General features: G+C 34.0%; 3 protein-coding genes across 3 annotated transcripts; 1 reads left to right on the forward strand and 2 right to left on the reverse strand.

Moving 5' to 3' along the window:
* Positions 1–2,435: 2,435 nt before the first annotated feature.
* On the forward strand, positions 2,436–5,399 carry HELRODRAFT_63861 (hypothetical protein; the record flags this gene model as incomplete). Its single annotated transcript, XM_009017728.1, has 8 exons — positions 2,436–2,820; positions 3,011–3,108; positions 3,186–3,231; positions 3,382–3,482; positions 4,089–4,239; positions 4,491–4,756; positions 4,924–5,065; positions 5,164–5,399. 8 exons carry the CDS (start codon positions 2,436–2,438, stop codon positions 5,397–5,399), a joined length of 1,425 nt encoding a protein of 474 aa, XP_009015976.1.
* A 10,029-nt stretch (positions 5,400–15,428) lies between these two features.
* Positions 15,429–16,339, reverse strand: HELRODRAFT_63946 (hypothetical protein; the record flags this gene model as incomplete). The annotated part of the gene is made up of 3 exons (XM_009017729.1): positions 15,429–15,582; positions 15,718–15,842; positions 16,238–16,339. 3 exons carry the CDS (start codon positions 16,337–16,339, stop codon positions 15,429–15,431), a joined length of 381 nt encoding a protein of 126 aa, XP_009015977.1.
* A 4,775-nt stretch (positions 16,340–21,114) lies between these two features.
* On the reverse strand, positions 21,115–22,998 carry HELRODRAFT_135759 (hypothetical protein; the record flags this gene model as incomplete). The annotated part of the gene is made up of 5 exons (XM_009017730.1): positions 21,115–21,222; positions 21,498–21,588; positions 21,870–21,924; positions 22,458–22,635; positions 22,909–22,998. Coding segments are annotated over 5 exons (522 nt in total), but the record flags the coding sequence as incomplete, so codon positions are not given.
* Between the last annotated feature and the right edge of the window lie 4,535 nt (positions 22,999–27,533).

Genomic DNA, 27,533 nt, shown 5'->3' on the forward strand with positions numbered 1-27,533 from the left:
TTTGTAATATTTTTTTTATTCTATGTTAGTATGTATGCTTGTGATTGTTTGTTTGTTTGTGTGTGTGTGTTTGTATGTGTATATGTGTTTGTTTGTGTGTGTGTTTGTTTCTGTGTGTTTGTGTGTTCATAAGTGTTACTATTATTATTCTTAGTCTCTTAGTTTGTGTTTTCTTTTCAACCAACCATAGTCAAGATGTAAATTTTTGCCATTATATATATATTCGGATTTTATTAATTTATTTAATCGATTATTCATTCATTCATTCATTTATTCATTTGTTTACTCTTTTATTTTATTTTTTTCTCGTTCATGTAGCTTCTTATATGCAGAGGATACAATCTATAATATATATTTTTATTTTTTTATTATTCTCATTATTATTACAATTATTATTATACAATTTATTATTATTATTATTTAAATAATGAACGTATACAGGCATTTATAGCAGTTTTTTTTTGTTTTCAACTTATTCCCATGATTTTTTTTTGATTCCCTTCACATACACGCAGACATACAAAACGACACGACACATATGAAGATACAGAAACAAATGCACACAGATACAGAAACGTTAACTTAGACAAATGTGCACATATACAAACAAAAAATAAACATTTTGCAGATTAAATGGCTTGCATACAAACACGCGAAAAACGCTTGATTTTTCTAGTTATCACTTTTGTAAAAAATATTCCGCCACCATCATCATCATTTATCATCATTATTATCGTCATTGTCATCGTTATGTTATTATTATCACTATACACCCGATAAAGCATCATTATTAACTATGTCATCTTCGTCATTAATGCATCGCTGTAGTTATTTTTTATCACGTCACTCATTACTGTCGTGTCATTATCACGGTTCTTCTGTCCGTTTGGTCTTGACCGTCATCATCATTGTCGTTATCACCGCAGCGTCGTCAGCATCTACACGATTATTAACATTGTCAGATCATCACGATTTTCAGAATCAAATTAATCCACACGCGATCTATATTTGATGGATATTATTAATTAATTAATTAACCAATTAACAAATTTATTTATTAATATAGGTGAATCTAATCACACAATTATCATCATCGTCGTCATCTGTAGTAACACATTTCAGTTTTAATCATCACCGTTATAATTATTTATTATCATTAAATCTTCATATGTAGAAGTACCTATTTATATAAATTTATATTCAGATCATGTTCTTTGCAGTGATTATATCTTAAATCGTCTACTCTATCTATATACACTATACAGGCAGATAAGTGCGTGTATAAATTACAGAATGCAATTTTAACATATTTCATTTTTTAAAAATTCTGTGTTCATCTATTTTATTAAATTATTTAAATTTAACTTTGAGGGTATATATATATATATATATATATATATATATATATATATATATATATATATATATATATATATCCTCAATTGTATAATTTTGAATTTCAGTTTTGAAAAAAAAATTTTTAAGTTTATTATAGTTTATACCAAATCTGGGACATAAGTACAAGATTGTCAACGGCGAGAAGAAAAATAAGTTTAGACTTTCAAACCTCCTCGTTCATTACACGATTGTTTGTATTGCATCTACATTTGTTAATGTTTACGAGGCAACCTATTTTTATGAAAGCAAATATAGCCGTGTCACTGAACTAACTATGTTTTAAAAAGTTTTTAAAACGTGATGTATTCGAGGGAAAGTTTATATATATTTCAATGCCAGTTAGAGTGTTTTGAATGTCCATTTGATTAAAGTAAGATTTAAGAAAGGTTACAATGTACTTTTCTATTCGTGCCGACATATAATCATCGTTTAAAGATGAGCTCTGCGTTTGTATGAACAATGGCAAATGTGACTGCCAGCTAAAGTATGCTTGCAATTGCTAGTTTGTTACTTACTCAGTTGGCCACAAGCAGATCAAAGCCGTACAAATCTCTGTTACCACGTCTGCTCATATACTTATAACACTCCTTCCTCTTTTTTCGACTTCAAAATTCTACATTTAGATTCCAAATTCACTACTTTTTTTGCCCAACTTTTGTTTCTGATCACATGAAGCTTTTTTTCTATTAAGTCATTGCTAATTTTCTATTTATTTTGGACTTTTGAAAATTTCTAAGTTTCTGTTTCGTTATCTAAACAAATTTGTTCAATTCTCTTGCCACCAGAGCGCGGCCAGACTGCTTGCTGTTTGCAGTGTTTGGCATTTATAACGGCAGACATCTACTAATACAACTTTTGTAGAAGCGAATGTTGAACACCACGCGAACCTCGCTGGCGTAAATATAACAGCAAATATGTCTTCCTTGATAGATTGCGAAGCTGTAGCGATCGATAATTTAATGAAAGCAGATGAACATCAATTAAAATGCGAAATAAATTGCAAAGTTGTATCTAAAATAATTAGTGAAATTGACGAAATGAGTGGAAAGTCTGAAAGTGATGAATTGTTGCTGGTGAATGTTGACAAAGGTGGGGGCAGTGAATCACAATCTCAACAGCAGCAAAAAAGCCAACCTGTAGAACAACAGAAAACACAACAAGAACAACTTGTAGAACAACAACAGCAACAAACTGAAAATAATTGTAACACCAAAGAGCCAAAAGAAGAAGAAAAAGTTGAAGATACCAGCAAAAACAAAAATGAATTGGAGTCCACCCCAACTTTGACAAATGTTCAAGGTGATAGACGGGGGTCACGTGATAAGGGTACCAAAAAAGGAACCCACAAAAAAAGGGTGACATTTCCTGAGGGCGATGAGGTGGTATCTGGATATATGGATCCTCCAATTCCTTGGCACCACTGTGTGTTTTATATTTATTATTTTTGTATTTTGTTTTATTCTATTATATTATGTACAATGTTTCAAACTTTGTTAAAAATGTTTTTTTTAATTATTAATAAAATATAAAAAGTACTAATGAGATACATAACTTGGTGGTATAATATAATATAAAAGTGAATGAGTTTTTAAATTATTTTATATTTTTGTAGCATCACAATGCACCACAGAGAAACTAGTCAGATCATACCTGAGGTCCTGTGATAAACTAGGAATCAGACATAATCCTAAAGTTCTAAAACAGCTTCAGGTTTGAACGTTTCCTGTTTACAAAATGGAAATATAACCAAATTATTAAAAAAAAAATTTCTATTTGTGCACCTTCAGGCCATCAACAATTTTGAATTACGCAACGAAACATTTTCATTGAGAAGTATGTTAAAATTTGAAGGAAATTATTTTTAAATTTTATTAAATTAAGTAAAAGTATGTCATAAATAATATTTAATATAAGTAAATAAAATTATTTTAAATGATACTATTGTTTATTTTAATAATATATTATATATTTAATGATAAACAGGTGACTATCTTGATGTAAAGTATTGTGAGAGTTTGGAAGAAATTTTTAAAAGGGTCCAATTTAGAACCATTGATCTTGAGGCTGCCAGAATTGAGGATGATGTATGTTGTTGAAAAACCATTCATGTTTACCTATTATGTTTTTATTTATTATATTTTTCATTTTTGATTAATTAATTAATTAATTGGTTCATTTAACTACCTGTGTTCAGTTTTTCTTTTTTTTTGGTTGTGAATGTTCCAGGTAGTTAATTTTCATTCTTGTTATTGTTAACTCATTTTAATTATCATGTTTGATATCATCTCGTCATCACCACTTTATCACCACAACTTCCTCGTCGCATCACAACATCACATCGACACCAACATAGGCAGCAGTAACTTTGTTTGAATTAATTGAGTACTACGAGTCGTGCATCAAACTGAACATCAGCTTCAACAGAGCAATCGCATACAGAGGATGGCAGGCTTGTTCCAGGCTTTTGAGGAAGGTGAGGATGATGATGACGATGATGGGGATGGGGATGATGACGATGTTAACAATGGTAGTGATATTTGTAGCTTTTGCGATTTTTTAATATCACAAAGTATTTCTTGTAAATTTATGGTTATAATGTGCCTAACTTACCCTCCAAAATTGTTTTGTTATTATTATTATTATCAACCTTGCTATAAAAATCATCCTTGCCACATCTTACCTGTCATCAGGTCACTAGTCTACAAGTATTAGACTTGAAAGGTACAAACGTTTCTGAACATCTGATGCCCTTCATGGCACGGGCTTTCAAATTTGGAACCTCCCTCACTGTTCTACATCTCGAGTACACCATGCCATCTGGGAAGGCTTTGAGTACTTTGGGTTAGTAGGTTCTTGTCTGTTGTTTGGTTGGCTGGTTGGGTGGTTAGTCAGTAGATACATTTGTTTGATTCAGTCATTAGTTGACTAGTTGTATGGTGGCTGGTGATATTTGTATTGTAGATATTTTAAGGAATGTTTTTTTGGTTGATTGAGGAACATTTGGGGTTACTCAGATTTATAATTTTTATTCATCATATCTCCACTATCATTAACGATTATTATAAGTTAGTTTATTTGTTGCCCATCAACAGTTCTAGCCCTCAAAGGCAACGAAACACTTCGGGAACTGTACTTGGGTGAGAACAAACTCACATCATCAGACGCATCTCAAATATCTGCCCTGCTCAGACAAAATCGTACCTTACAACTTCTTGATCTCAGAAGTAACTGCATTCAAGATACGGGGATGGGACATCTCTGTGATGGCTTGTCTTCTGGAGAGTCAGGCCTGGAAACGTTGGTGGTTTGGGGAAATCAGCTGACCTACCAGTCTATGGTGGCTTTGTCTAGGGTCTTGGTTAGTTGGTTTGGGATTCTTGAGAGTTGGTGTGTAAACATGATTTTTGCTTGCACATCTGTAAATAATTTTTGGTCATTTGTTCATTTTTTCATCACTTTTTCATTGTTGATTTTTTTTTATCATGATTGTATGTATACATTTCTCCATGGTTCTTTTCCCAACAGATGGTGAGCAAAAGTCTTCTTGGCATAAACCTGGGTCTGAATGGTATAACAAACGAGGGCATTCACAGGCTGAAAGATGGCCTTGTCAGAAACAGGACATTAGTGAAGATTGGCATGCAGGCTTGCAAGATTTCCTGTGAAGGTGAGGGTTGTGATGTTCACGATCATGATCATAGTGTTAATGTTGGTGATGTTTTGAGCATATGTTAACCATATAAAACGACCACAAATAACGTTCAGGAGCTGTGGCTCTGGCAGAATACATAGCAGAAACAACAAAACTTTTGAGGTTGGACCTTCGAGAGAATGACATCAAAACAGCCGGTCTCATGGCATTGAGTCTTGCCCTCAAGGTCAACAAATCTGTCGTCAGAGTTGATCTCGATAAGGAATACAAAAAAGAATCTGTGAGTTATTGTCATTGGTTGTCGCTGAATGGTCAGATGATGGTTCTTGTGACGGGTGATGGAGAGTAATGATACACGTTAAGTTAGTAATGATTATAACTTATAGAATGCATAAAACCCAACCAGGGAGTCAAAGATTATGCTGAACAGCAGAAACGACTACTCGTAAATCTCTTCAATTATGTCGATAAAAACTGCAAACTGGCCAAGAAGAGGGAGGAAGAGGAAAGAGAAGAGAAGGCCAAGAAGCTTCTGGAACAACAACAACAACAAATTGATGGAGTTAATAACCGAAGTTCTACATGCGATGAACGTCTAGAAAATACTCCCAACATAGACAACACTAAAATCAGCAGCAAAGATACTAACAGCACTGACATCAAAGTCGCTGACAATAACGATGACAACATCAGTATGGAGGAAAAAGAAAAATTTGATTTTCTGGAATCTCTGAAAAGCAACCTGCAAGCCCTGCACAGAAGTACAACATATCATACTCACACCATTGATGGTTTTGAGATGATCACCACAAATCCTGTTACTAATGCTACTGCTACTACACTCACATCTGTCAATTGTACAATTAGTAAAAATGTAATTACTACTTCTACTAATTTTAGTTCTTTAAATACCACTGTTACTTCTCCAGTAAATACAAGCATCACTACTAGTCCAGATGATATTCTGTACTTATCACCATCATCACTGGCTTCATCTTCATCTTCTTCGTATATGGAATCAATCATTGCTAATAGCAGTGCAACAACTAATGATACTACATGCACTGTTTCCACTACTACCGTTGCATCCACTGTTACTACTAATACTGTTAACAATAATATGACCAGTTTAATTACTATTAACAATGCCAACAACATCAGCAACGTGACACTACTCCCTTGCTCTAGTGCTGTTACAGATCCTTTGAATAGTCTCATCACTAAAGGGAGACGTGATGGCGATGCTGATCGTGCGACGGTTGTTGAGAAAATATGCGGAAAAGAAGAAGATTCCTGGTTGATCTTTAGAGATAATGACGGTGGTGAAAATGATGATGGTGTTACTGGGGCTGCCTTTCTTGTCCAGACATCTTCTACAATAGCCACAGCACCAATCACCACAGCAGCAGCAGCCTCACCTTCAAGCCAGATACTCAGGTCTAAATTGAGTCTCAACCTGTCTAAGAGAAACTACAACGACGATGAAGATGACGATTTTTATCCTTTACCAGCGTCATCACCGCCACCGTCGTCATCCACTTCCCAAGTGAACAACACCAGTAACAACGATGATGATGATGACGATGACGTCAAATTAAACACCAATCTAGCAGAAAACACGACACCACCAGCAACATCAAAACCATCAACTGCATCGTTGTCGTCCACACCGTCGGAAAATTTAAATTTGCTGGCACCACCTTCACCAATGTTTCTCAGCAATGGTGTCAGCAACTTGGTACCTCTGAACATTTACGGCATTGCTGATTCGCCATTTTCTCCAATCGAAGAAGACAAAACATCAGCTGGAGAAACACCAGGTGAAAGTAATAAAATAAAAAGCGGTAAAAATGAAATTGGTGGCGCCATTGGTGATGGCAAATCAAAAAAACAACAAACCCCAGGCAAGAAAGAAAAACGCTGGAGATTCATTGTGACGTCGGCAAAAGTTAGCTACCATCATCATCACCATCGTCATCATCCTACTCATCGTCATCATCAGTTAAACAGCGTCGGTGACCAGCAGAACGTTGATAATATGGAAACGACATCATCATCTTTACCGTCATCATTATCATTGTTATCACCACTTGCGTCATCCTCACAGCTTCAATCATCGTCGTCGTCATTGCCATTATCGCCCCTGTCCTACAATGCAGATGATGATGATGATGACATATTGAGGTCGTTATCATTATCGCTGTTGCCCACAACTTCACCACCACCGATGTTATTACCTCTCTCAGAACCGTCAATTTTATCATCATCATTGCCTTCATCATGTAATAATGCGGCTACTACTAACACTACTGTTGATACTGATATTACTACTGCTACTGCTTCTGATACTTCTTTTACTGAAAATATTAACGACGATTGTGATGATGACCCTATTAAAAGCAATATAACTGAACTCATTGAATCGCTTGTCAACGACAGATCAACTGTTTCTGATACTCTAGGAATTCCTGCAACAACAGCAACGTCAACATCTGAAAACTGTCACCTACAACCACCACCAACAAATAATCCTCTGACTAATCCTCTAGAAACAAACACTAAAGAAGCACCAACTTATGATGTTAACGCGAATTCAGATGATATTTTAACAACAACATCAACAACAATTGTTGATAACAGTGTTTCTGCAGCAACACCAACAACAACTGATGACATTTCATCAGCAACAAATTATGGCTACAACATTTCCGCACTTTCAACAACCCCAACTAAAAACACGCTACTACAACAAACAGCAGCAACAACAATTACTAACGACGATATTGGAATGATAGCCCTGGCAAATGACAATGTTCTGGAAGACATCAACAATGTCGCAGAAGACATCAACCCTGACGCAGAAGACATCAACAATGTTGCAGGAGACATCAACAGTGTTGCAAGAGACATCAACAATGTTGCAGGAACAGAGTTGCCAGACGATAATAATAACGTTGATAAGCAGACTGACCATGCAACTCTCAATGGTGTGATCAAGTTGTCACCTTTCATTGACCAGGTTCATTGTTGATTTTGTTTTACTGGTCATGTCCAGTTGTTGTGCTTATATTTGGTCGTAGTACTATGGTAGTAGAAATAATTTGAGCTTATTGTTTGTTATATGGTTGATATTCATTCATTTGGCAGCTATAACAACGGTAGAGGATATTTTTCTTCTTAATGGTAACATAAGTTGGAACATTTCATGTAAAAGTGTTAAGTAACAACAATTACTATTGATTAATAATTTAATTAATTTATTTGTTTTTTTTTCATTTTCAAGAGTTAATGGGCACCTGAATTACCATCATCATCATAATCTGCATCAACGTCATCACTATCATAGCCTGCATCGTCGTCATCATTATCGTAATTTGCATCATCATTTTCGTCGTTTCGTTTGTTGTTGACTGCAGTCGTACTCATATTTGATATATCACTGTTCTCGTCATCACTACACCACCATCATTCTCTTCGTCATCATCATCACTATTATCATCATCATCAACATAACTTTCCATAGTTAGCTGTGATTCCATCTTATAAGTGAACTACTTAATCAAGCATCCAACTTGTCTTTAAAAGAGAAAACGAACAACTGAATGCGTTTTTTGTACAAACACATACAAACAAACATTTATTTACATTCATATTTATATCAAACGAACATGTACATATAACTCTAACATGTATATTGAAATGAATGTTATTTAAAACCATACATATATATATATACATTTTCATTCTAGATAATTTTAGTAAATAGAAAAGCACATGCTGATTAACCTGTATAAGCAAAAGCAAACATTCTAAGGATGATTCTATAAGAAACTTATCTAGTGTAACTTTTGTACATTCAAATTCATCAGTGGTTTGATAATTTTCTGCTACTTTTCTCAACAACTTTCTTTTCCTCTTCAGATTATTTTATCATTAGATGTTTCCTCTGGTTAGTTCAGCCCTCTTCTACATTACATTCTGTGAGACCACATTCCTGTAGCATTCTTCTGTTCACAAGTCAATCAAACCAGTTTATACCTAATAATTCTGCTTGTGACAGTGCATCATCGTACTTTCTTTATTCAACATTCTTTCATTGATTGTCTTATCTTATGGAGATGCAAACGTTGAGTTTCTTCTGTTGTCAGTAGGTTTTGATGTGGTCTTTTTACGTTTGAGTAAGCAGAGCATTGCATTCTTCCAGACTTTTCTGTAACTCTGGGATAAGTGAATTCTTTTGTCCTATTGTGTGTGGTTGGTAGCCAAACTTGTATCGTACAAAAAATAGTTTATCAACAATAATATTCCAAAACTGGTCAACAGATTCACATAGCATCTATTGAATCAGTATATACACATAAACATACTCAGACATATACAACAAATACAATCACATGTACATACTTGCATTATTGTTTTCTCTTCTAATTGAATGTTGTACTAGACAAATTAGATGTTCAATAAATATTGTTTTACTATGTATATACATCATTTATTATATATTGTATATATATATATATATATAGAAATGTCACAATTCAAATTTGTATAGTGCCATACTCTCAATTAATCCTGGATTAGCTCATTTTAGTGATTTCTAATTTTCTGTCCAACCTTGTATATTTTAAAAATTTTTCAATGATTTCATGATGGGCTGTTTTCATCACATGCACCTTAGCAGCTATAGCTCTAGATGATCAACTCTACTCAACTATTTATGAATGAAGCATATTTGAAAATAATAATAATAATAAATAATAATGATAATAGTAATTGTTTTTCTCGAAGCTGTTTCATTTTTCTTTTCATTTTTAAGCAAAATAAATAACATGATTTTTTTTTTAACAAAAATACAGAATTACTCCTCAAGAGTATGTATTTTAAAAAATTTTTCTTCATTGTTTTATGGACCATTTGATTTTTCGTTTGTGGAAATTATATTAACGAATTGTACATTGAGTTTTTATGATGGAAAAGGGTTATGAATTAATTTGCTTTTATTTATGAACATGAACATAATTTTGTTATTCTTCCTTTTATTTTATTTAGGGTTTTTAAACGTTTTTAGCCCGATTTTAAAAGCGTTACAAACGTTTTAAATTGATTTGATCAGAACAAAATTCTTTTTATTAATTTTAATTTTTATGATTTTTCATTACACCTATGTTTTTAAAAGAAAATCTTTATACTGTACGTTTTTTTTCAGCATTTTATCTTTCATCCATTTTAATGTTTTATAAGGACAAAACTAATTTAGCAATTCATGAAATCGCACGTAGGATCTTGATTCAATTGATGTACCTAACACGAGTATGAACTTATCTATAAATCATATTCATTATTTGTGTTTCAATGAATCCCTGAACATATGAATAATTGGCAGGTTTATTATTACCTACGATAACGTTAAATAATAACTATTAATAATGAAGTGTTTCTATTGTTTTAAAACTCTTTAAATACAAACGAGAGAACATTCAATTGTTACAGACAATTTCCATCAATCTAATGTCATAACCTGAGATGGAGTTGATTGACAGCAGTTGGTGCAGGTACGGTTTCCAGAAAACTAAATCTGTCGCTTGTGGAACGCTTACAAATACGCTTATTTTTTTAGTAAAATTTAATTCGAATTTTTGTTACATTTTCAGTTGAATTGGGTACATAAAACAAGAAATTTACCATTTATGGATTACAAGATGAAACTTCTGAACCGCGCATAGAACGCAAACGAAAATTCAGAAATATGTCATATTTCTACCAAACACCATCAAATTTCAGCATGCGAATTTCTGTGAAACATTTCTTATAGTTATATAATTAGAGAAAAGAAATCGTGAATCAGTTATTTGACAAAATTAAAAGAATAAATTTTATTGTAATTAAACGTTTTAAATTTCAAATAAAATTTAATACAAGCATTTAAAAACTAGAAGCAGAGTAGTTCTTAGAAACAGTTATTAACAAACAATGCAATCATGAATAAACGATACTATTATTATTATTATTTACATCATCATCACCGCTGCCACTCTTTCTGTCACTGGGTCATTTATAGGGAAGAGACTTCTTTGATCTTTTGTAGTGCCTGTCGCCATCGTCCAGTGAATGCCTCAAAGGTGAACATTAATTATATCGTCATTGATAATTATCGAAATTCACAAGAGCAAAAAGAGCAGTGAAGAATAAATAAAAGTAAATCGACGAGTGATAAATAATCTTTCAATCCGTTTTATTGTATCACCACGTTCCAACAAAATCCGCTCAACAACACAAGTTTCAAAAATTATTTCAAAATCACGTTCAATGATAAAACTAGCAATAGAAACCTTGAATCGCTATCATAACCGATGTTCGGTGACGATGACGTCATTTCATCGTGGGCCATGCCGCCCCCTCTGTGGCTACTCCCAGGCGCATTATAATGGAGAGGGTAAAGGTTAGTAGCGGAGGAGGAAGAAGATAACAATGGTGGAACATGGAATTCAGGAGTCACGTGACGAGGAAGGAAGTGGGAGCCATGCATGAAGTGCGGTGGTGGTAGGGAGGTCCTTGGCCTGACAGAACCAACAACGTACTTTCATTAGCATCACTATTTTTTTCAGGCATCATCATTATAACATCACTATTTTATTTCCATCACCACTCTTACTATCATCATCACATGATTTACCTTAATTATCGATCATCATAATATTCACCATCGTTACGACATTCTTCTCATATTCTAGTCAATTACCACCATCATCTTCACCTCATTGGTCCAGAGAAGTGTTGCGGCCAGACACCCGAGCTATTAGCAGCAGCAACAGCTGGTAGCGGTAGAACAGCTGGGTGTGGAACAGCTGTTGGTGGCTGCTTGGATACGTGACGTAAGACAGCTGCCTGTCTAGCTGCTTCGCCAAAGTTTATCTGAGTTAATAATTAATAATTATTTGTTAAAAATTTTCGCCGACGTTTGCAAAGGACTATGCATGAGCAAGTGTTTAAAAAAGTCGTGTGTTTATGTATGCATATATTTGTATGTTCTTGCAAGTAAATGTATTTTAAACAATTCATAATTCACAATGCTGTAATAATTAAAGTAATCACCAGAGCTTCACCTACATCTTCAACTCTCTTTTTTGATTTTTTCTTCCCGACACCACCAGCAGCATCATCGCCATCATCAAACCTGTCCTGACTAGCTTTACCACCATAGCTGCCACCACCGCCGACAAAATCGTGACTACCATCATCGTCATCGTCCCCTGCTGCGATATAACTTCTCGAATTTTTCAACGATTTGCTTGAAGTAGTTGTTGTGAAGAATGAAAATGACGCCGTCGTCCCTGCTGCTACTGTTGACGGGTGGCGTCTGTGTTCGGATGAGAAATCATTTTCAGTTATATCATTTCTCTTATTATCATCGTCTTCGCATGCACACAAACAAACAAACAAATATATTATGGCTACAGATCACCTCAAATTTTTCGTCATAGTGGGTGCAGTATTTTTTCGATTTGTGAAAAAATTGAACGTTCATCAGTTGTTTCAAATGGGTTAAATATTTTGAAAAAGTAAATAATTCTACAAAAAAATTTTCATTAAAATTTTTTAAAATAATAGCGGCTCTATGGAAAGTATCTTTGGTTTGATTGGGGCACAATAAACCAACAAAAAATAGACTATTTGTTAATACAATAAAAAAAATTCATTTTTGGTCGAATCCAATTTTAAGTTGATCAGAAATAATAACAATAACAAATATTTGACCGATGTATCAAAAAACAGAAAAACTTAATACACGATTTTTAATTTGATAAAAATGAATTGAGAAAGCTTACTATTATTTATAATTACGAAATTATAAAAATTTATAAATATTTTATTTATTTATTTTTAACCATAGACATAATTAATTGAAATGAAAGCTGTGACTCGTTTTCTCAACTTATTTTTCTAATTTTCACAAAATTCCAGACATTTCAATTTTCATTCCAACCTGTCACCCTTAAAATGTGACGGCCGAATTGGTGATCCTAAAACAAACACACCAACCTATGTTTTGATTTTTTGTGTCTAGAACTGCTGTTTCTACTACAATCATCATCACTATTATAATCATAATCATCATTGTTGTCATCATCATCATCATCATCGTCGCTGGATCGATATCTTGACGATCTCTTCTTCTGCTTCTTTCTTTTCTTCTTCTTCCTCTTTATCCTTCTCTTCATCACTTCACCATCATCATCATCGCTATCACCGCTTTCATCATATCCATGACCGTCATCATCATCATCATCATCATCATCATCATTCCTGTGCAATCTCCTTTTCTTTCTCGATGATGATGGCATGTTATCATTATTTCTACTGCTAGTTGGTCTTCCATAGCAAGACAGTTTCTTCTTAAGTGCTGGTTCAACTCCAACCAGGACGACAGAATCCGAGCTTGCTTCTGAGATATCACTGTAAGGTGAATCGTTATCACCATTATCAGCCTCTCTATTATCATCGGCGTTATCATCACCGTTGTCGTTGCTGTTGTTGTCGTCGTTGCTGTTGTGGCTGATGTAATTTGGGTTGACGTCATTGTCACTCTCGTTATTGGTGCTTTCATTCTTAGTGTCACGAAGAGCACCATCGTGATCGCCATAATCACTGGATGGCGAGGATTTAGCACTTTTATTTTCATAATTGACGGACCTTTCGTAGTAGTAGGAGTCGCTGTGGCCACCACCATCGCCACCGTCGCCTCCACAGTCGTCGTGGTCATCACGGTCATCATTGTATTTATCAGCAGCATGAAAATCACCAGCTGTATTTTTACTACCCTTTTTAAAAACAACACTTGAACTCGATGGTGGTGGAGACGCCAGTGGTAGACTGCCATCATTTATAACGCCACCAGCGGTTGTCAGATTTCGTCGGTCACCAACAACATCAACATCAGCTGCCTCACCTCCAGCAACAAGCGCATTGGCATTATTTTCCCTACCATCAACAGTTTCAACATTTTGTTTGCTACTTTCCAGAAGTTTCCTTTGCAAACTGCTCACTGACGTATGGCAAATTTCAACATAACCAACAAAATATTCCTCTTCCTCAACATTTTCAACGGCTGCAACATCATTGTTGCTGATAATGTTGTTGTCCGCGACTGTTGTCTCAACATTTTCTTCCATGACATTACTTTCAACAACAATATCTTCAACAACATCCTCACAGGTATAGTAAGTGGCACGACGGCCATCATGCTCGCCACCATCAGCATACTCTTCCTCTGGTAGTTGCGGAAGTGAGGGAATACCATCACCATCGTTACCATCATTGTTCATTGATGATGCACGTTTGTAATGTATTGATGTCGTAGTTGGCGGTTCTGGTGATGACGACGACGATGACGGTGGTGGCGGCGATGATAACGATGTTGAGTTTGGTGATAGAGGAGGTAGTGGTGGGGGTGATGGCGAAGGTGGAGGGAGCGGTACAGATGATGTAGGGGGTGTTAAATGTGGAGAGGGTTTGCATTGCAACTCTTGATGTGATGGCAGATTGATGTCACCGTTGATGTTGATGTCATAAACATTCTCCTCGTGGTCATTATCCATCACCATCACTTCCTCTATAACATTACAATAACCATCATCATCGTTGTTGTTGTCATCATCATCATTGCTGTCGTTGTTGATTCGGTTATTGTTATCGACAAAACTTTCAACAGCCTTCACATCATCGTCCCCACTTTGTTTCACCGCCTCATCATCATTAACATTTCCTTGCACATCCCTATTTTTATTAAGGATATCCAGTGATGAGGGTAGTGGTGGAGGAGATGGGGGTGGTGGTGGTGGGGGTCTGTTGAAGAGCTGTTTGTTGGATGGTGTTGATAATGATGTTATCAGCGAAGGCGGTGGTACTGATAATGATGGCGGTAATGATAAGGGTGGAGGTAATGATAACGGTATTGATAATGATGGTAATAGCGGTGGTGGTATTGATAATGATGACGGAGGCGGGATTGGCATCATCATCATCATCGTCGTTGTTGCAGTTGTTGAAGCTGAGGAGGCAGTCGAAAATATATCTGATGTAGTCGTAGTAGTAGTAGTTGTTGTTGTTGAGTTTGTTGTTGGTTGAGTTTCTTGCTGCTGCTGCTGCTTCTGGTCAGTAGTGGGTGGGTGGTCTGTCATCCTTTTCATCTTTTCTTTGTTACTGCTGTTTGCTGATTTGAAACATTTTCAGTTTAAATTAAAATGAGCGTTTAATAACTGAATAAGTAGAAAAACCAGAAAAAAACGATGATCTAACTAATAACCCATAAAAAGATAAATACAAATTATATCAAACCAAAAAATTGAATATATAAAAATGAATTAAAAACAAAAATTAACTAACCAGAACTCTGTCCTTTGAGCCATGCATCATAATTAATGTTGAGATGTTCGCAGACGACCTTGTCTATCTGTGGCTTCAGTGACTGAAATATCTTTGGTTTCACTACTTGATCAACTACTCTTTCTATGCCTGCTGTTAACATTGGTAACCTATAATAAAAAAATTAATTTTTTTAAAAATTACATTTTGAGATTCAAACTTGATAGTTGTAAAAATAAAGACTGATAAATACAAAAAGAATTGCTGCTAAATTAAATAAATTAAAAAAAAAAGTTTTTTCTGACTCATTAAGATGTCTTCTTAAATGTTCTCTCAGTTGGTTTTTATTAATGTCCTGCTTCCATTTGACAGTCGACAAGTATCGACTCACCTCCCCTGTCACTCTCGTCTGCAAATTCTGATAAGCTGGCTGTTTTTGACATTGAAAAAATTTGTAATTAAATTTTTTAGTTATTCTCTATTCATTATTTATTATCATACTTGCAATGCAACATACTATAAATAAATAACTAACTAACTTATATAAAAAAATAAATAAATCACACAATATCATAACTTAACAATCATACAAAACAAACACTGTCATTAAAGATCAAAGTTTAATCTTTAATGACAGTGTTTGTTTTGTTTTTAATCATAAATTATCATTGAATAAACCAAACTTCTTCATTCATTAATTTCATTATTATTTTTTTTTTTTCATCTATTATGAATTTAATAATGACTACAAATTTTTGAGTAAATTTAATAATTTATTTATTTATAATTTTTATTTATTTTATGTTAAGTTAATTAAAAATGAACCTTCGTGTCGACATCGGCCAGGCATTCTTTCCTAAACTGATCAAAGAGTCCTTGTTTCTTGAGTTTATTGACGACCTCAATAACAAAACTATCGGTCGACATTGCTTGTTCTTTTGAAAATAATATCCAATTCCACACACATAAAAACTAAACACACTAATTCCTAATCTAGCCGGTTTACGTTTAATTTCATTAATGTTTACTTTTCGTGCAATTTAATTTACGAAAGTTAAGTCGTTTGCGCATTGTAAAATAAGTAAACCTACACAATATAACCATGGAGTTTACGATCGAGCTATTCTATAATTCCAGCTTTCAATATTTTCCAAGTAACTTATTTTGGCGTTATCAAAATATTCATTCAATAAATAAGTTCTTTGTCGCAAATTATTTTGAGCATTGTTTAATTGAAAATTTGACCGAGAATAGCCACAAATAAAACAAATATTTGCCCCGATAATAGTGATATCAGCGAAGGTGTACATACATATATATATATATATAACTACTTATCTATATATATATATATATATAGATAAATATATATATATATATATATATATATATATGAATGTCACGTTTAATTTCTACAATAGGGACTTAACTCCAGAAAGCATAGCGACTCCAATATTTCAATATTTTCCGTCTTATTTTTCTTCTTCCGGGCTTAGCAGTTTGTTTGAACAAACAGGCGTGTACACACGGAAGATACAAATTACATTAGAGGTAAGCCCAGGTCACCGTTCCTTCCCAGCTTGACACCGGTACTTCGATTATAACCATGGATCTATAAATATATATATATATATATATATATATCCATGATTATAACAGCAACTACAACATCCAACAAACAAACGACTTGTATTATTACAAAACATTTTATTTCAAACAAACCAACTAAGAAACTGATCGAATAAAAATATAAGTAACAATTATTCGTCCAACTAACGTCATAATTATAAGGTTTGAATTAAAAATATCTATATAAATAATAATGATAAGAGGAAGAAATATTGCAATGGTTAACTTAACAAGCAGAATTTAATGAGTTATGCTACCATATAATATTATAAACATAAATTTCATAAATTTAATGTTACATCCGCTCAAAAAACTTGATAAACGGTTAATAAATTAATGTCAACACACACACACACACACACACACACACACACACACACACACACACACACACACACACACACACACACACACACGTACATATATATATATATATACACGCGCAAACGCACACGCCTACTTTGTGTGCTTTACAAAATTCATAACAACGAGCATATTGGGAGTTTTTTGTGATAGCTCATTTTTTTATTAATTTGAGGTGGCACTTTTTTAACAAGGCGTGTGTATAAAAATATTTAAACACACACACACACACACACACACACACGTATATATATATATATATATATATATCCATGCATACATACAGATACAAATATGTATAGAAAGAAACTAGACATGAGCGTTTCAAAATGGACGCACCGAAAACTAACAAGTTTCAATGATCAATACTGAATTAATTACTGATCCGATGATTATAAGTGTCGAAATTAAGTGTACTGGTATTCTGATATTGTACATCTAAAATTTTTGTAGACCAAAAGTTCAATTTTTCAAAATACTAAATACTATTTTTTTCAATGAAGTATTTAAGTAACGAAATTAAACATATACCGATTGATACATGTATCGGAATTTACCATACATCCAGAACTCAATACACCAGCGGTGAATTTTCGAAACGTCCATGTCTAAACAGAACACACACACTTTAGTACATGCACTCAAACTAATTTAAATAACTTATAAGCGAACTTTTTAAATTGGAAAAAAAATTAAATTAAACTAAATAAAATAATGAATTATATAACAAAATAATGAAATAAAAAAAATATAAAGACTGTTCTTAACTAACAATTAATATATAAAGTAAGTTGTTAGTAGAAAACTTTACATTGAACAGTGAAAAAAAACTATTAAAACGATTTTGCTTTGAACCATAGTTAATAAATTATAAAGGACAATCAATGAATATTTGCCATTATTAAACTCCTTATCTATATCATTTAGCTCCATCTCATCTTCATCCTCATCATCCAAATTCCCATCGTCATTATCGTTAGTCAAATTTCAAATGAGAAAGGATGAAATAACACCGAAAATGAAAAAACTTGGATGGATGGATAGATGGCTGGATGGTTGAACATATGGATGGATGGATTGATTGGTTGGTTGGTTGGTTAATAAATGGATATATGAACGAATGGATAACGGATGAACGAATGAAAAAGATAGATAGGAGGAAGGAAGAATAGATAGATAGATGGATGGATGGATGGATGGATGGATGGATAGATGGATGAATAGATAGATGGATAGATGGATAGATGGATGGATGGATAGATGGATAGATGGATAGATGGATAGATAGATAGATAGATAGATAGATAGATAGATAGATAGATAGATAGATAGATAGATAGATAGATAGATAGATAGATAGATAGATAGATAGATAGATAGATAGATAGATAGATAGATAGATAGATAGATAGATAGATAGATAGATAGATAGATAGATAGATAGATAGATAGATAGATAGATAGATAGATAGATAGATAGATAGATAGATAGATAGATAGATAGATAGATAGATAGATAGAACCGAGCTTATCAGAAAAAATAATCAAATGATTTTGCAACAAATTTAAAGAATGAATGGATGAATTAATTAACTAATTTATTAAATACATTGAATGAAAAATTGAAAAATATTAATGAACAAATCATGAATAAATCGAAAGAAAGAATGAATGAATAAAATAAATGAATGAATGAATGAATAAATGAATGAATGAATGAATGAATGAATGAATGAAAGAATGAAAAAAAAAGTTGATTAAATTAATTTTATCAATTAAAAATCCCGCAAGCAAGGAAAAAACAAAATCAGAACGTGGCGTAAAAACATTGAAAACATCTATAAATTTTTCAAAACACAAAAAAGAACATACCCACACGCACACACACACATACGCACAAACATAAAGATAAATGTAAGCTGCCCAATCAGTAACGAGATGTATAATGAGAACAGTGATAACGATGTGACGATGAAGATAAATGGATGGATAAAATCATGAGCAAATGAATCGATAATTGAAGAGATGAATAAAATAAAAGATAAATGGAAGAAATGATGGATGGACGGATGGATTTATTTATAATTAGATGAATGAAACAAAGAAATGCGGCACCAATGTTAAATAAAGAGAAAGATAGCTATAATAATAGAAGCACAAATAAACACGAAGATAAAATCATGTTATGAACAAATAAATGAATCAATGAAAAAGCGTAAGCGTTGAGCGAATCATAAAAACAGGAGAACGAATTCAACCAACCTCAAAAACGTTGAACGAAAAATCAATAAATAAATAAATAACGCATTTATCTCCTTACAATCTTCACTCGAATCATGTACATAGTACGCATGTAACATAGAGGTAACAGTTCTGCGGCTAAAAAGACATTGGATTGAACTGCTTACAGGAGTTGGAAAAAGCAAAGAAAATGAAATGGGAGAAAAGTATGAAGTTAGAAGTTGGTGGAGCGATTAAAAAGCGACAGCCATCGCCTCAACAGGACTTTCGACAAATAATAGTGACAGGAAACAACGGGGGGTTTGTAAAATAAGCAGACGAAGAATATTCGTCGACATGTACAAAGAGGCGAATTTCTTTGAAAAACTTTGCCTCTAATCGATTTGCTTAGTGTGTGTGTGTGTGTGTGTGTGTGTGTGTGTGTGTGTGTGTGTGTGTGTGTGTGTGTGTGTGTGTGTTTGTATGAATGAGTGTACGTAAGTGAGTCTGTTATGTGAACACGCAATACACTTAAAACAAAGCAGATAATGAAAAATAAAAGTAACAACACATAACATCAACAACATATACACGCGCGGACATTAATTAACATTAAATAAATATATGAATACAATAATGAAATATTTACATTATAAAACACTATAACATCAATATATTAGATACATATCATACATAGATATATATCATATATAGATATATATCATATGCATGTATATATAATACTAAACCCACAAAAAAACGATAACAAAAACAATAAATATAAATTATACAACTGTCTATCTAAATAAACAAAATAAGCAATAACAACAATAATAACAATAATTATTACTATTAATTATTTAATAATAACGAAATAATAACAACAACTATAGCAAAATACTTATAAGAGAGAGGGATAACAACTTTAAAACAATATTAAAAACGAATAAATAAACATTTCACAAATTCCCGCCTGCATATCTTAAACAATTTGCCATTAATAATAAACTTGTATAAGCTAGTATCAATATAATCAGTATCAGTTACTACCTAAGGAGTATCAGTTACTACTAAGACCAGTATTACCATTACTTACGATACAACCTAGTAGCAGTTACTAATTCTGCCATCACCGTTCTATTTATTACTAACGCAGTAATTATTAAAAACTATTCTCCTTTACCCCAGTTTTCACAAATGAAAAAAATTTTTAATCATTGTTCGAACGATTTCTAAAATAATTATATTATGCTACTTGGTGCTACTAGAACAACTATTTGGCATTGAATAATCTATATTGAATCTCCCTCCCTCTCTCTCTCTCTCTCTCTCTCTCTCTCTCTCTCTCTCCTCTCCCTCTCTCTATCTGTCTTTTTCTTTCATCATTAAGAAAACTTACCAAATGATTTACAGTGTCCAAATGAAGAAGAGGAAGATGATGAAGATGATGATGAGAACGAAGACAATGAAGAAGAAGAAGACAGTGATGACGACGATGATTTGTTCCGGAAATACTTGAGTTCGCTCACGTGACTGGGATCCGTCATAGGGATGTACCCTTTGGGTTCGCACAGATCCGGATGTGTGGAGAAGAAAGCCTGTGTGCGTGTGTGTTAGGATATTTGTGTGTGTTTATTAGTTTCGGTCTGCGAATGTGTGTTTATAATTGTTTGTGTTTATAATTGTTCCGATTGTTTTTTTTATGTGAATACGTGCTGTTTTCTCTACTGTGTTGCCAGTCTTATCATCCTACATGAAAACATAGTCACCACTTTATTGTCACCATCGTCATCATTTTCATCACCATCCCTTTCATAATTCATCCCTCAATCATTACAGCCATCATCCTCTTCATTATCTTCATCTTCCTCACCTTGTATCCACCTTCCAGCAGGTACAATTCAGGATAATTGAGCTTCGGATATTCATTCAACTCTCTATCTTTTTTTCTCAGCAATCGCGATCTGATGAGGATGATGATGAAGTTGGTGATACGATGATATAGCGATGATGATGATGATAAAAATAAAGGTAGCGGTGATGATTGTAGTCGTTAAGAAGCAATGAAAAACGATAGTTACGACAAATTTTAACACGAATAACGACACAACAACATTATATTATATTATATTATATTATAAGAAAAACAATACAAACAGTAAAAATAATGACCAAACACTGACCAAAAAAAATAATAATAACAATGATAGCAAATTAAAGAACAACAAATAAGAAAGTTGATTACAATTTCGGCCCTCTCTCGGAAGAAAATTCGCAATGGAAGATGATGATACTTCTACCTTTATTACTCTCCTTACCGCTACTCACATCATTATGATCCCTATCTATCATTCTATTACCTTTATAATTTTTCTCATTATTATTATTATTATTATTATTATTATTATTATACCCTGGAAATACAGGACAGTTTACACAGCCGGTATCCTTATGTTTGCAATCGTCATCACCATTTTCCATAGCCTCATCATCATCCTCATCATCATCATTAATTTTCTTCCTTATAAATATATCATCATCATCAGCAGCAGCAGAAGCATCACATTCATCCTCACCAACGCAGTTATTATCATTGTTATCATTGATATTGTTATTTTTGTTGTTGTTGTTGTCTTTGTTGATGTAGTTGAAGTCTTCAAAAAATACGTCTAGCAGGTCTTTATTTGAATGTACGTTCAGAGCGCCCTGGAGATTATTAGTTAATATGTAGGAAATGAGTTAATCAATGAATACCTCTATATACATTAAATAATGTAATGATCACTTCTTACTTAAATAAATGTAAAATGAAAAGAGAGAGAGAGAGAGAGACAGTTAAGATGTGAGAGAGAGAAAACAAAAATGGAAGAAGAGAAAGAGAGAGGGAGAAATAAAGATGAACATGAACTGACCTTTATATGTCCACCATTAAATTCATAAGGGTATCTACAATCCACAATGGTGTAGCTGTCTATAACATGCTTGAACTCATCTTTCAACAGTGATGCCATCTGGTTGATTAATTGATTGATTGATTTATTGATAAAATGTTTGAGTGATTGATGGATTGAGGAAATGTTTGATTGATTGACTGAATAAATATGTGGTGGATGGCTTATTGAATGGTTTTCATAGTTAGATGGATTGGTTGTATGATTGAGTGAATGGATGACTGAACAAGCAAATGAAGCAATCAAAATGTACAATAAAATCCATGAAAGCCAATCAACCAGCTGCTGATTAACAGGGAACAAATCGATGAACCGACCAATCGAAGAACTAACAGTTGATATCGAGATGCTCTTGAGATCCTGATGTCTCCCACTAACCAAGGGCAACAGATACTTCCTGGAAAAATCTCCAATCAAGTTTTGCTGCTGTTCATCTTTGTTCAGGGCTGTCATGATGTTCAACTCCGCCTCCGAGTGACACTTTGGAAGTTTCTTGAGGCAGGATGACGCGATGATGTGAAAAGGACGATAATGAGAAAGTGCAAGATGAAAACAATGGTAATAATGCTGATGATAAAAAGAACTAATAACGTTTATTTATAGTCCTTGTTTTAAAATCTCGACAAAACAACAGAGACATAGACATGAACGAATCAAATTTTCAACAAATTCACCTTGCTACTAGGAAAGCCAGAAGCGCAACAACGATCATCAGCGTTACTCTTTCTCCTCCTGTTGATGAAATTAACGCGGTTAATGTTGCCTACATAGCTGTCCACGTTATCATCGAGATTGTTCTCAACATTGTTGACAGCATTGTTGTAGATGTTGTTTAAAATACTGAGGTGGTTGTTTAAAACTGGTCTCAGCTGTTGTTCATCGACTGATTCTGACCGAAATATTTTTCGATTGTGAAAATTTGTTGCAAATGATGATGTTGATGTTGCAGAAGATGACGACGTTGAAAATCCCAAATCGTTATCAGTGTTTGCACTTGGAGAAAACACTATGGGCTTTCCAAAGTCTTCACTCATATCGACATCATCACAAATTCCATTGTCACCAATGAGGTTGTCTGATGTAAAAACAACCTGGTAGGCATTGCCGCTGTTGTTGTTGTTGAAACAACATTGTTGTTGATTGTCAAACAAATCATTTGCAACATTATTTGTTGAGAGTTTAAAATTTATGTCCAACGCCAAGCTTAATGATTTTTTCAAACTTCTGCCAAAAGTTCTGCTGCTCCTGATGTTGCAACCCAGAGAGCTGGTAGGTGATGACGTTAACGATGAGAACGATGAAGATGACGACAAAGATGATGACGATGATGAAACCTTAACTATCGACGGTGGTAAAGACAAAGAGGAAAATGTTGCGGAAGAAAGTGATGATGATTGTTGCTGATGTTGAAGTTGCTGTTGCAGTCGATGTTTTTGTTGATGTTGCCCACTGCAAGCATGCATGGCCTGCAGTGAGGAATGCTTCATCAAACGATCTCTGAAGGAAGATTTCATCTTTAAATTCGTAAAAGATGACGATGAGGAAGATGATGACGATGACAGCGACGATGACGTCATCATTCCCATCAATTTCCCTCCAACAATCATATTTTCATTTCCAAAATTAAATTGCTTTGCAGTAGAAAATGATGATTGCAACGATGACATTGATGATGATGGCGGAATGGATGATGAGGAGGAGGAGGAAGACGACGACGAGGGTAAAGTTACCATTGGACTGGCATGTCCCTCTGCTGTGTCCTCATGGCACTCTATGACAGGTGAGAAGAGCAATCGTTCGAAGTTTTTAGGGAGGTCTAACTTCATCATCGTTGACGGAGTGTGGCTATTATTGACGATGTTGCTGCTATCGTTGATAATGTTTTTATCATTGCCATTGGCCTGGAAGTTGATGTCCAGCTGATCAATGAAACCGTCATCAACTGAAACCTGACGTCTGATGGCTTGGTATCTGCTGCAACTGCTGCCATACCTGTTCCAGTAGCCAAAGCTATTGTTGTTGTTGTTATTGCTGCTGTTGTGGCGGCTGGATGGCGACGTTTGTGAGGCAGTGCTCAAGTCTGGCTGTTTCTTTTGTGTGTATTTCGATGTAGCCAATAAATTATATATTAAAGAAGAAGTTGTTACTAATCTTACTGCTAACTTACGACCACTACTACTAGGTCAGCGACTAACATTTGTTACTAAGACCGCTGTTCTAACAGGATCAAGACAAATCCTAGCAAACCTAATTAACAACAAGGAAAAAAGAATGAACAACAATAATGGTACTTACACATCCATGTAACTGAAGCTTTGAAAGCTGCCTTCTAAAATAATTATTCTGAAAATGAAGTTGGTTATGATAATAGTATGGTTGTTGTTGCTGCTGCTGCTGATGATGATGATGCTGACGATGATTATCATGTAAACTTTTCAAATTCGTTTCGTTATGGAAGGCAACGCGTTTTGGTCTAGGAGTAGAAAGTGGCGATTTGAATTCTGCCTCTCCTGACGCATCACAGACTGTTGTTGCTGATGCTGTCGTATTTGATACCAGGCCAGGTATAACATTACCACAGGCATCATCAAAACCAGTGGCACTCTTACTCAGGATGCCATGGAAAGGATTCCACTTGTTGCTGTTTAACAGGATCCCAGATGGCGAAGATGAAGATGACGAGTAAGAGGCTGGTGGTGCATGGTAGTTGTTGTCCATGCTTGCAAAAATACGCTGTAGTAGTTGTTGTTTGTGTAATGGAGATAAAATGATGAACTAATTGGCTGAGTTAATAAATTAGCAAATGGAATAAAATAATGCAAAATTAATGACAATAATATATAAAAAAAATATAACAAAGTTGTAACAACAATAAATTCAATAAACATGTTGTAAAAAAAAAGGTAGAACAGAGAAAGAGAGAGAGAGAGAGGAAGGGGGAGAGAGAGAGAGTGAAACAAACATTCGACATGCAACAGGCAGACCTGATTTTCCTTATCATCACATGAACTTCTTCGTTTATTGTTGTTGATCTTTTGTAAGTGTCTAACTGGAACCTGAGGACAACCCTTTGTCATAATAATAATAATAATAGTAATAATTATAATTATAATAATAATAAAATAATAATAATAATAACGACAACAAAAATTGTAATACGGAATAATAATAAAAGCAGAAATGGCTAAATTTTTAAATACGTTATAAAAAGATACCAACCCAATGAGTTTAAATAAATTTAAATAAATAATAAGTAATACAAAAATAATAAAAAAAAATTAACGAGAAAATAAAAAAACTAAGACACATACAGGTTCTGAAACATATCTTCTGTACACGCCAACATCATTGTAGGACGTATGCTTTCTGAAAGAGCCGCTGGAAAAAATATAAATTAATGTGGATAAATTTTTAGTCTCTCTCTCTCTCTCTCTCTCTTTCTCTCTTCTTTCTCATAATAACATAATAAAATGAACTAAACTAAGATGAAAAATAGCACCGTTGTCGTGTATCTAAATAGCAAAAGATAACCTGACTTGGTTTCATCTATGTTATTATCAACATAGCACCACCAACGTTGTAATGGATGAATTTTACAATGTCATAGTAAGAAACAGAATGCAACATTGGCAAAACAAACAACACATCTGGCTAGGTACTCCGCAAAGATTGAGTTTACTGAACCATTTCATATCACTGGTGAACGATATTGGTGTGGTATTGGATTCACATCTGTCATTGAAAGATCAGTAAAAAATATCTGTTGGAAACGTTTCTATCAAATTCATAGAATTAGGACTATCAGACGTTTTCATACTCTGGAGTCAGCAAAAACACTTGTTCCCAGTTTTGTCTGTAGTAGAGCTGACTTTTCCAACTCGATAAAGTATGGAGCCAATTTATTTCCACAGGACTGTGTTCAATCAATAGGTAAACACGGCAGCAAGATTTACATGCGTGATGAGCTTCATTGGTTGAGATATCCCTAAGGATTAGGTTTAAAATCACTCTCGTGGTCAGAGACTGACTAGTGATGCACCGGTCTATTTGAGTGAGCAGCTGATGCCGGTTTCAAAGATACATGGACGTAGTCAAGTTAGGCCGTCAGACTGTGGGGATTTTGTCATTCTGTCAATCCGTTCCTCAAATTTTGGACGACGAAGATTTTCTGTGGTGGCGGCTGGAATATGGAACTCGCTTTCTGTGCAGTAAAAGGATGATTCCATTACAAATCGACAGCTTTTCGAAAAAGCTTCAAAGCATCATTACTTCAACATTGTGCATCATAGAAAGCGCTTCTGAGGTCTTTTCAAGAGAGGCGCTATACAAATTTTGATACTGACACTGATTAACCAAAACGACAACTGCTTTAGTCACGCCATCAATAACAACACAGACAACAACAACAGAAACAAAAACCAACTACTGCATCGACACCACCGCCACCACAACCACGATCACCACAAACCACAACATCAACAACACCACAAACAAAACGACACAAGACATAGGAGGCAGTTCCTTATGTGTCAGATGGTCAAACAGATGTTTTTAATAAATCACTATCATCATTTTTCTTACTTTTACTATCATTATCTTAAATATTCTTATGATAAAGCAATATCATAAACTATTTTCACTTTGGTATATTTTTATAATTATTTCAAACAAAATAAAAAAGTTTTCATAAGAGCAGTGTTTTCATGTTACTAATACAAATTATACTAATAGCATCTAATACACTGAAATTATATTTTAAAAGTAACAGAACGTTGACACAAACATAGAAATGCATACATAGAAATGCATGAATTTAGACACATACACACAAACCCAGAAATATAAACTCACAAATTCACACACACAGATAGAGAGAGAGAGAGAGAGAGAGAGAAAGAGAGAGAGAGAGAGAAAGAGAGAAAGAGAGAGACACAAACAAAAAACAAACAAGAATAAAA

The sequence above is a fragment of the Helobdella robusta genome (assembly GCF_000326865.2).
Source record: "Helobdella robusta unplaced genomic scaffold HELROscaffold_2, whole genome shotgun sequence".
Lineage (NCBI taxonomy): Eukaryota > Metazoa > Annelida > Clitellata > Rhynchobdellida > Glossiphoniidae > Helobdella > Helobdella robusta.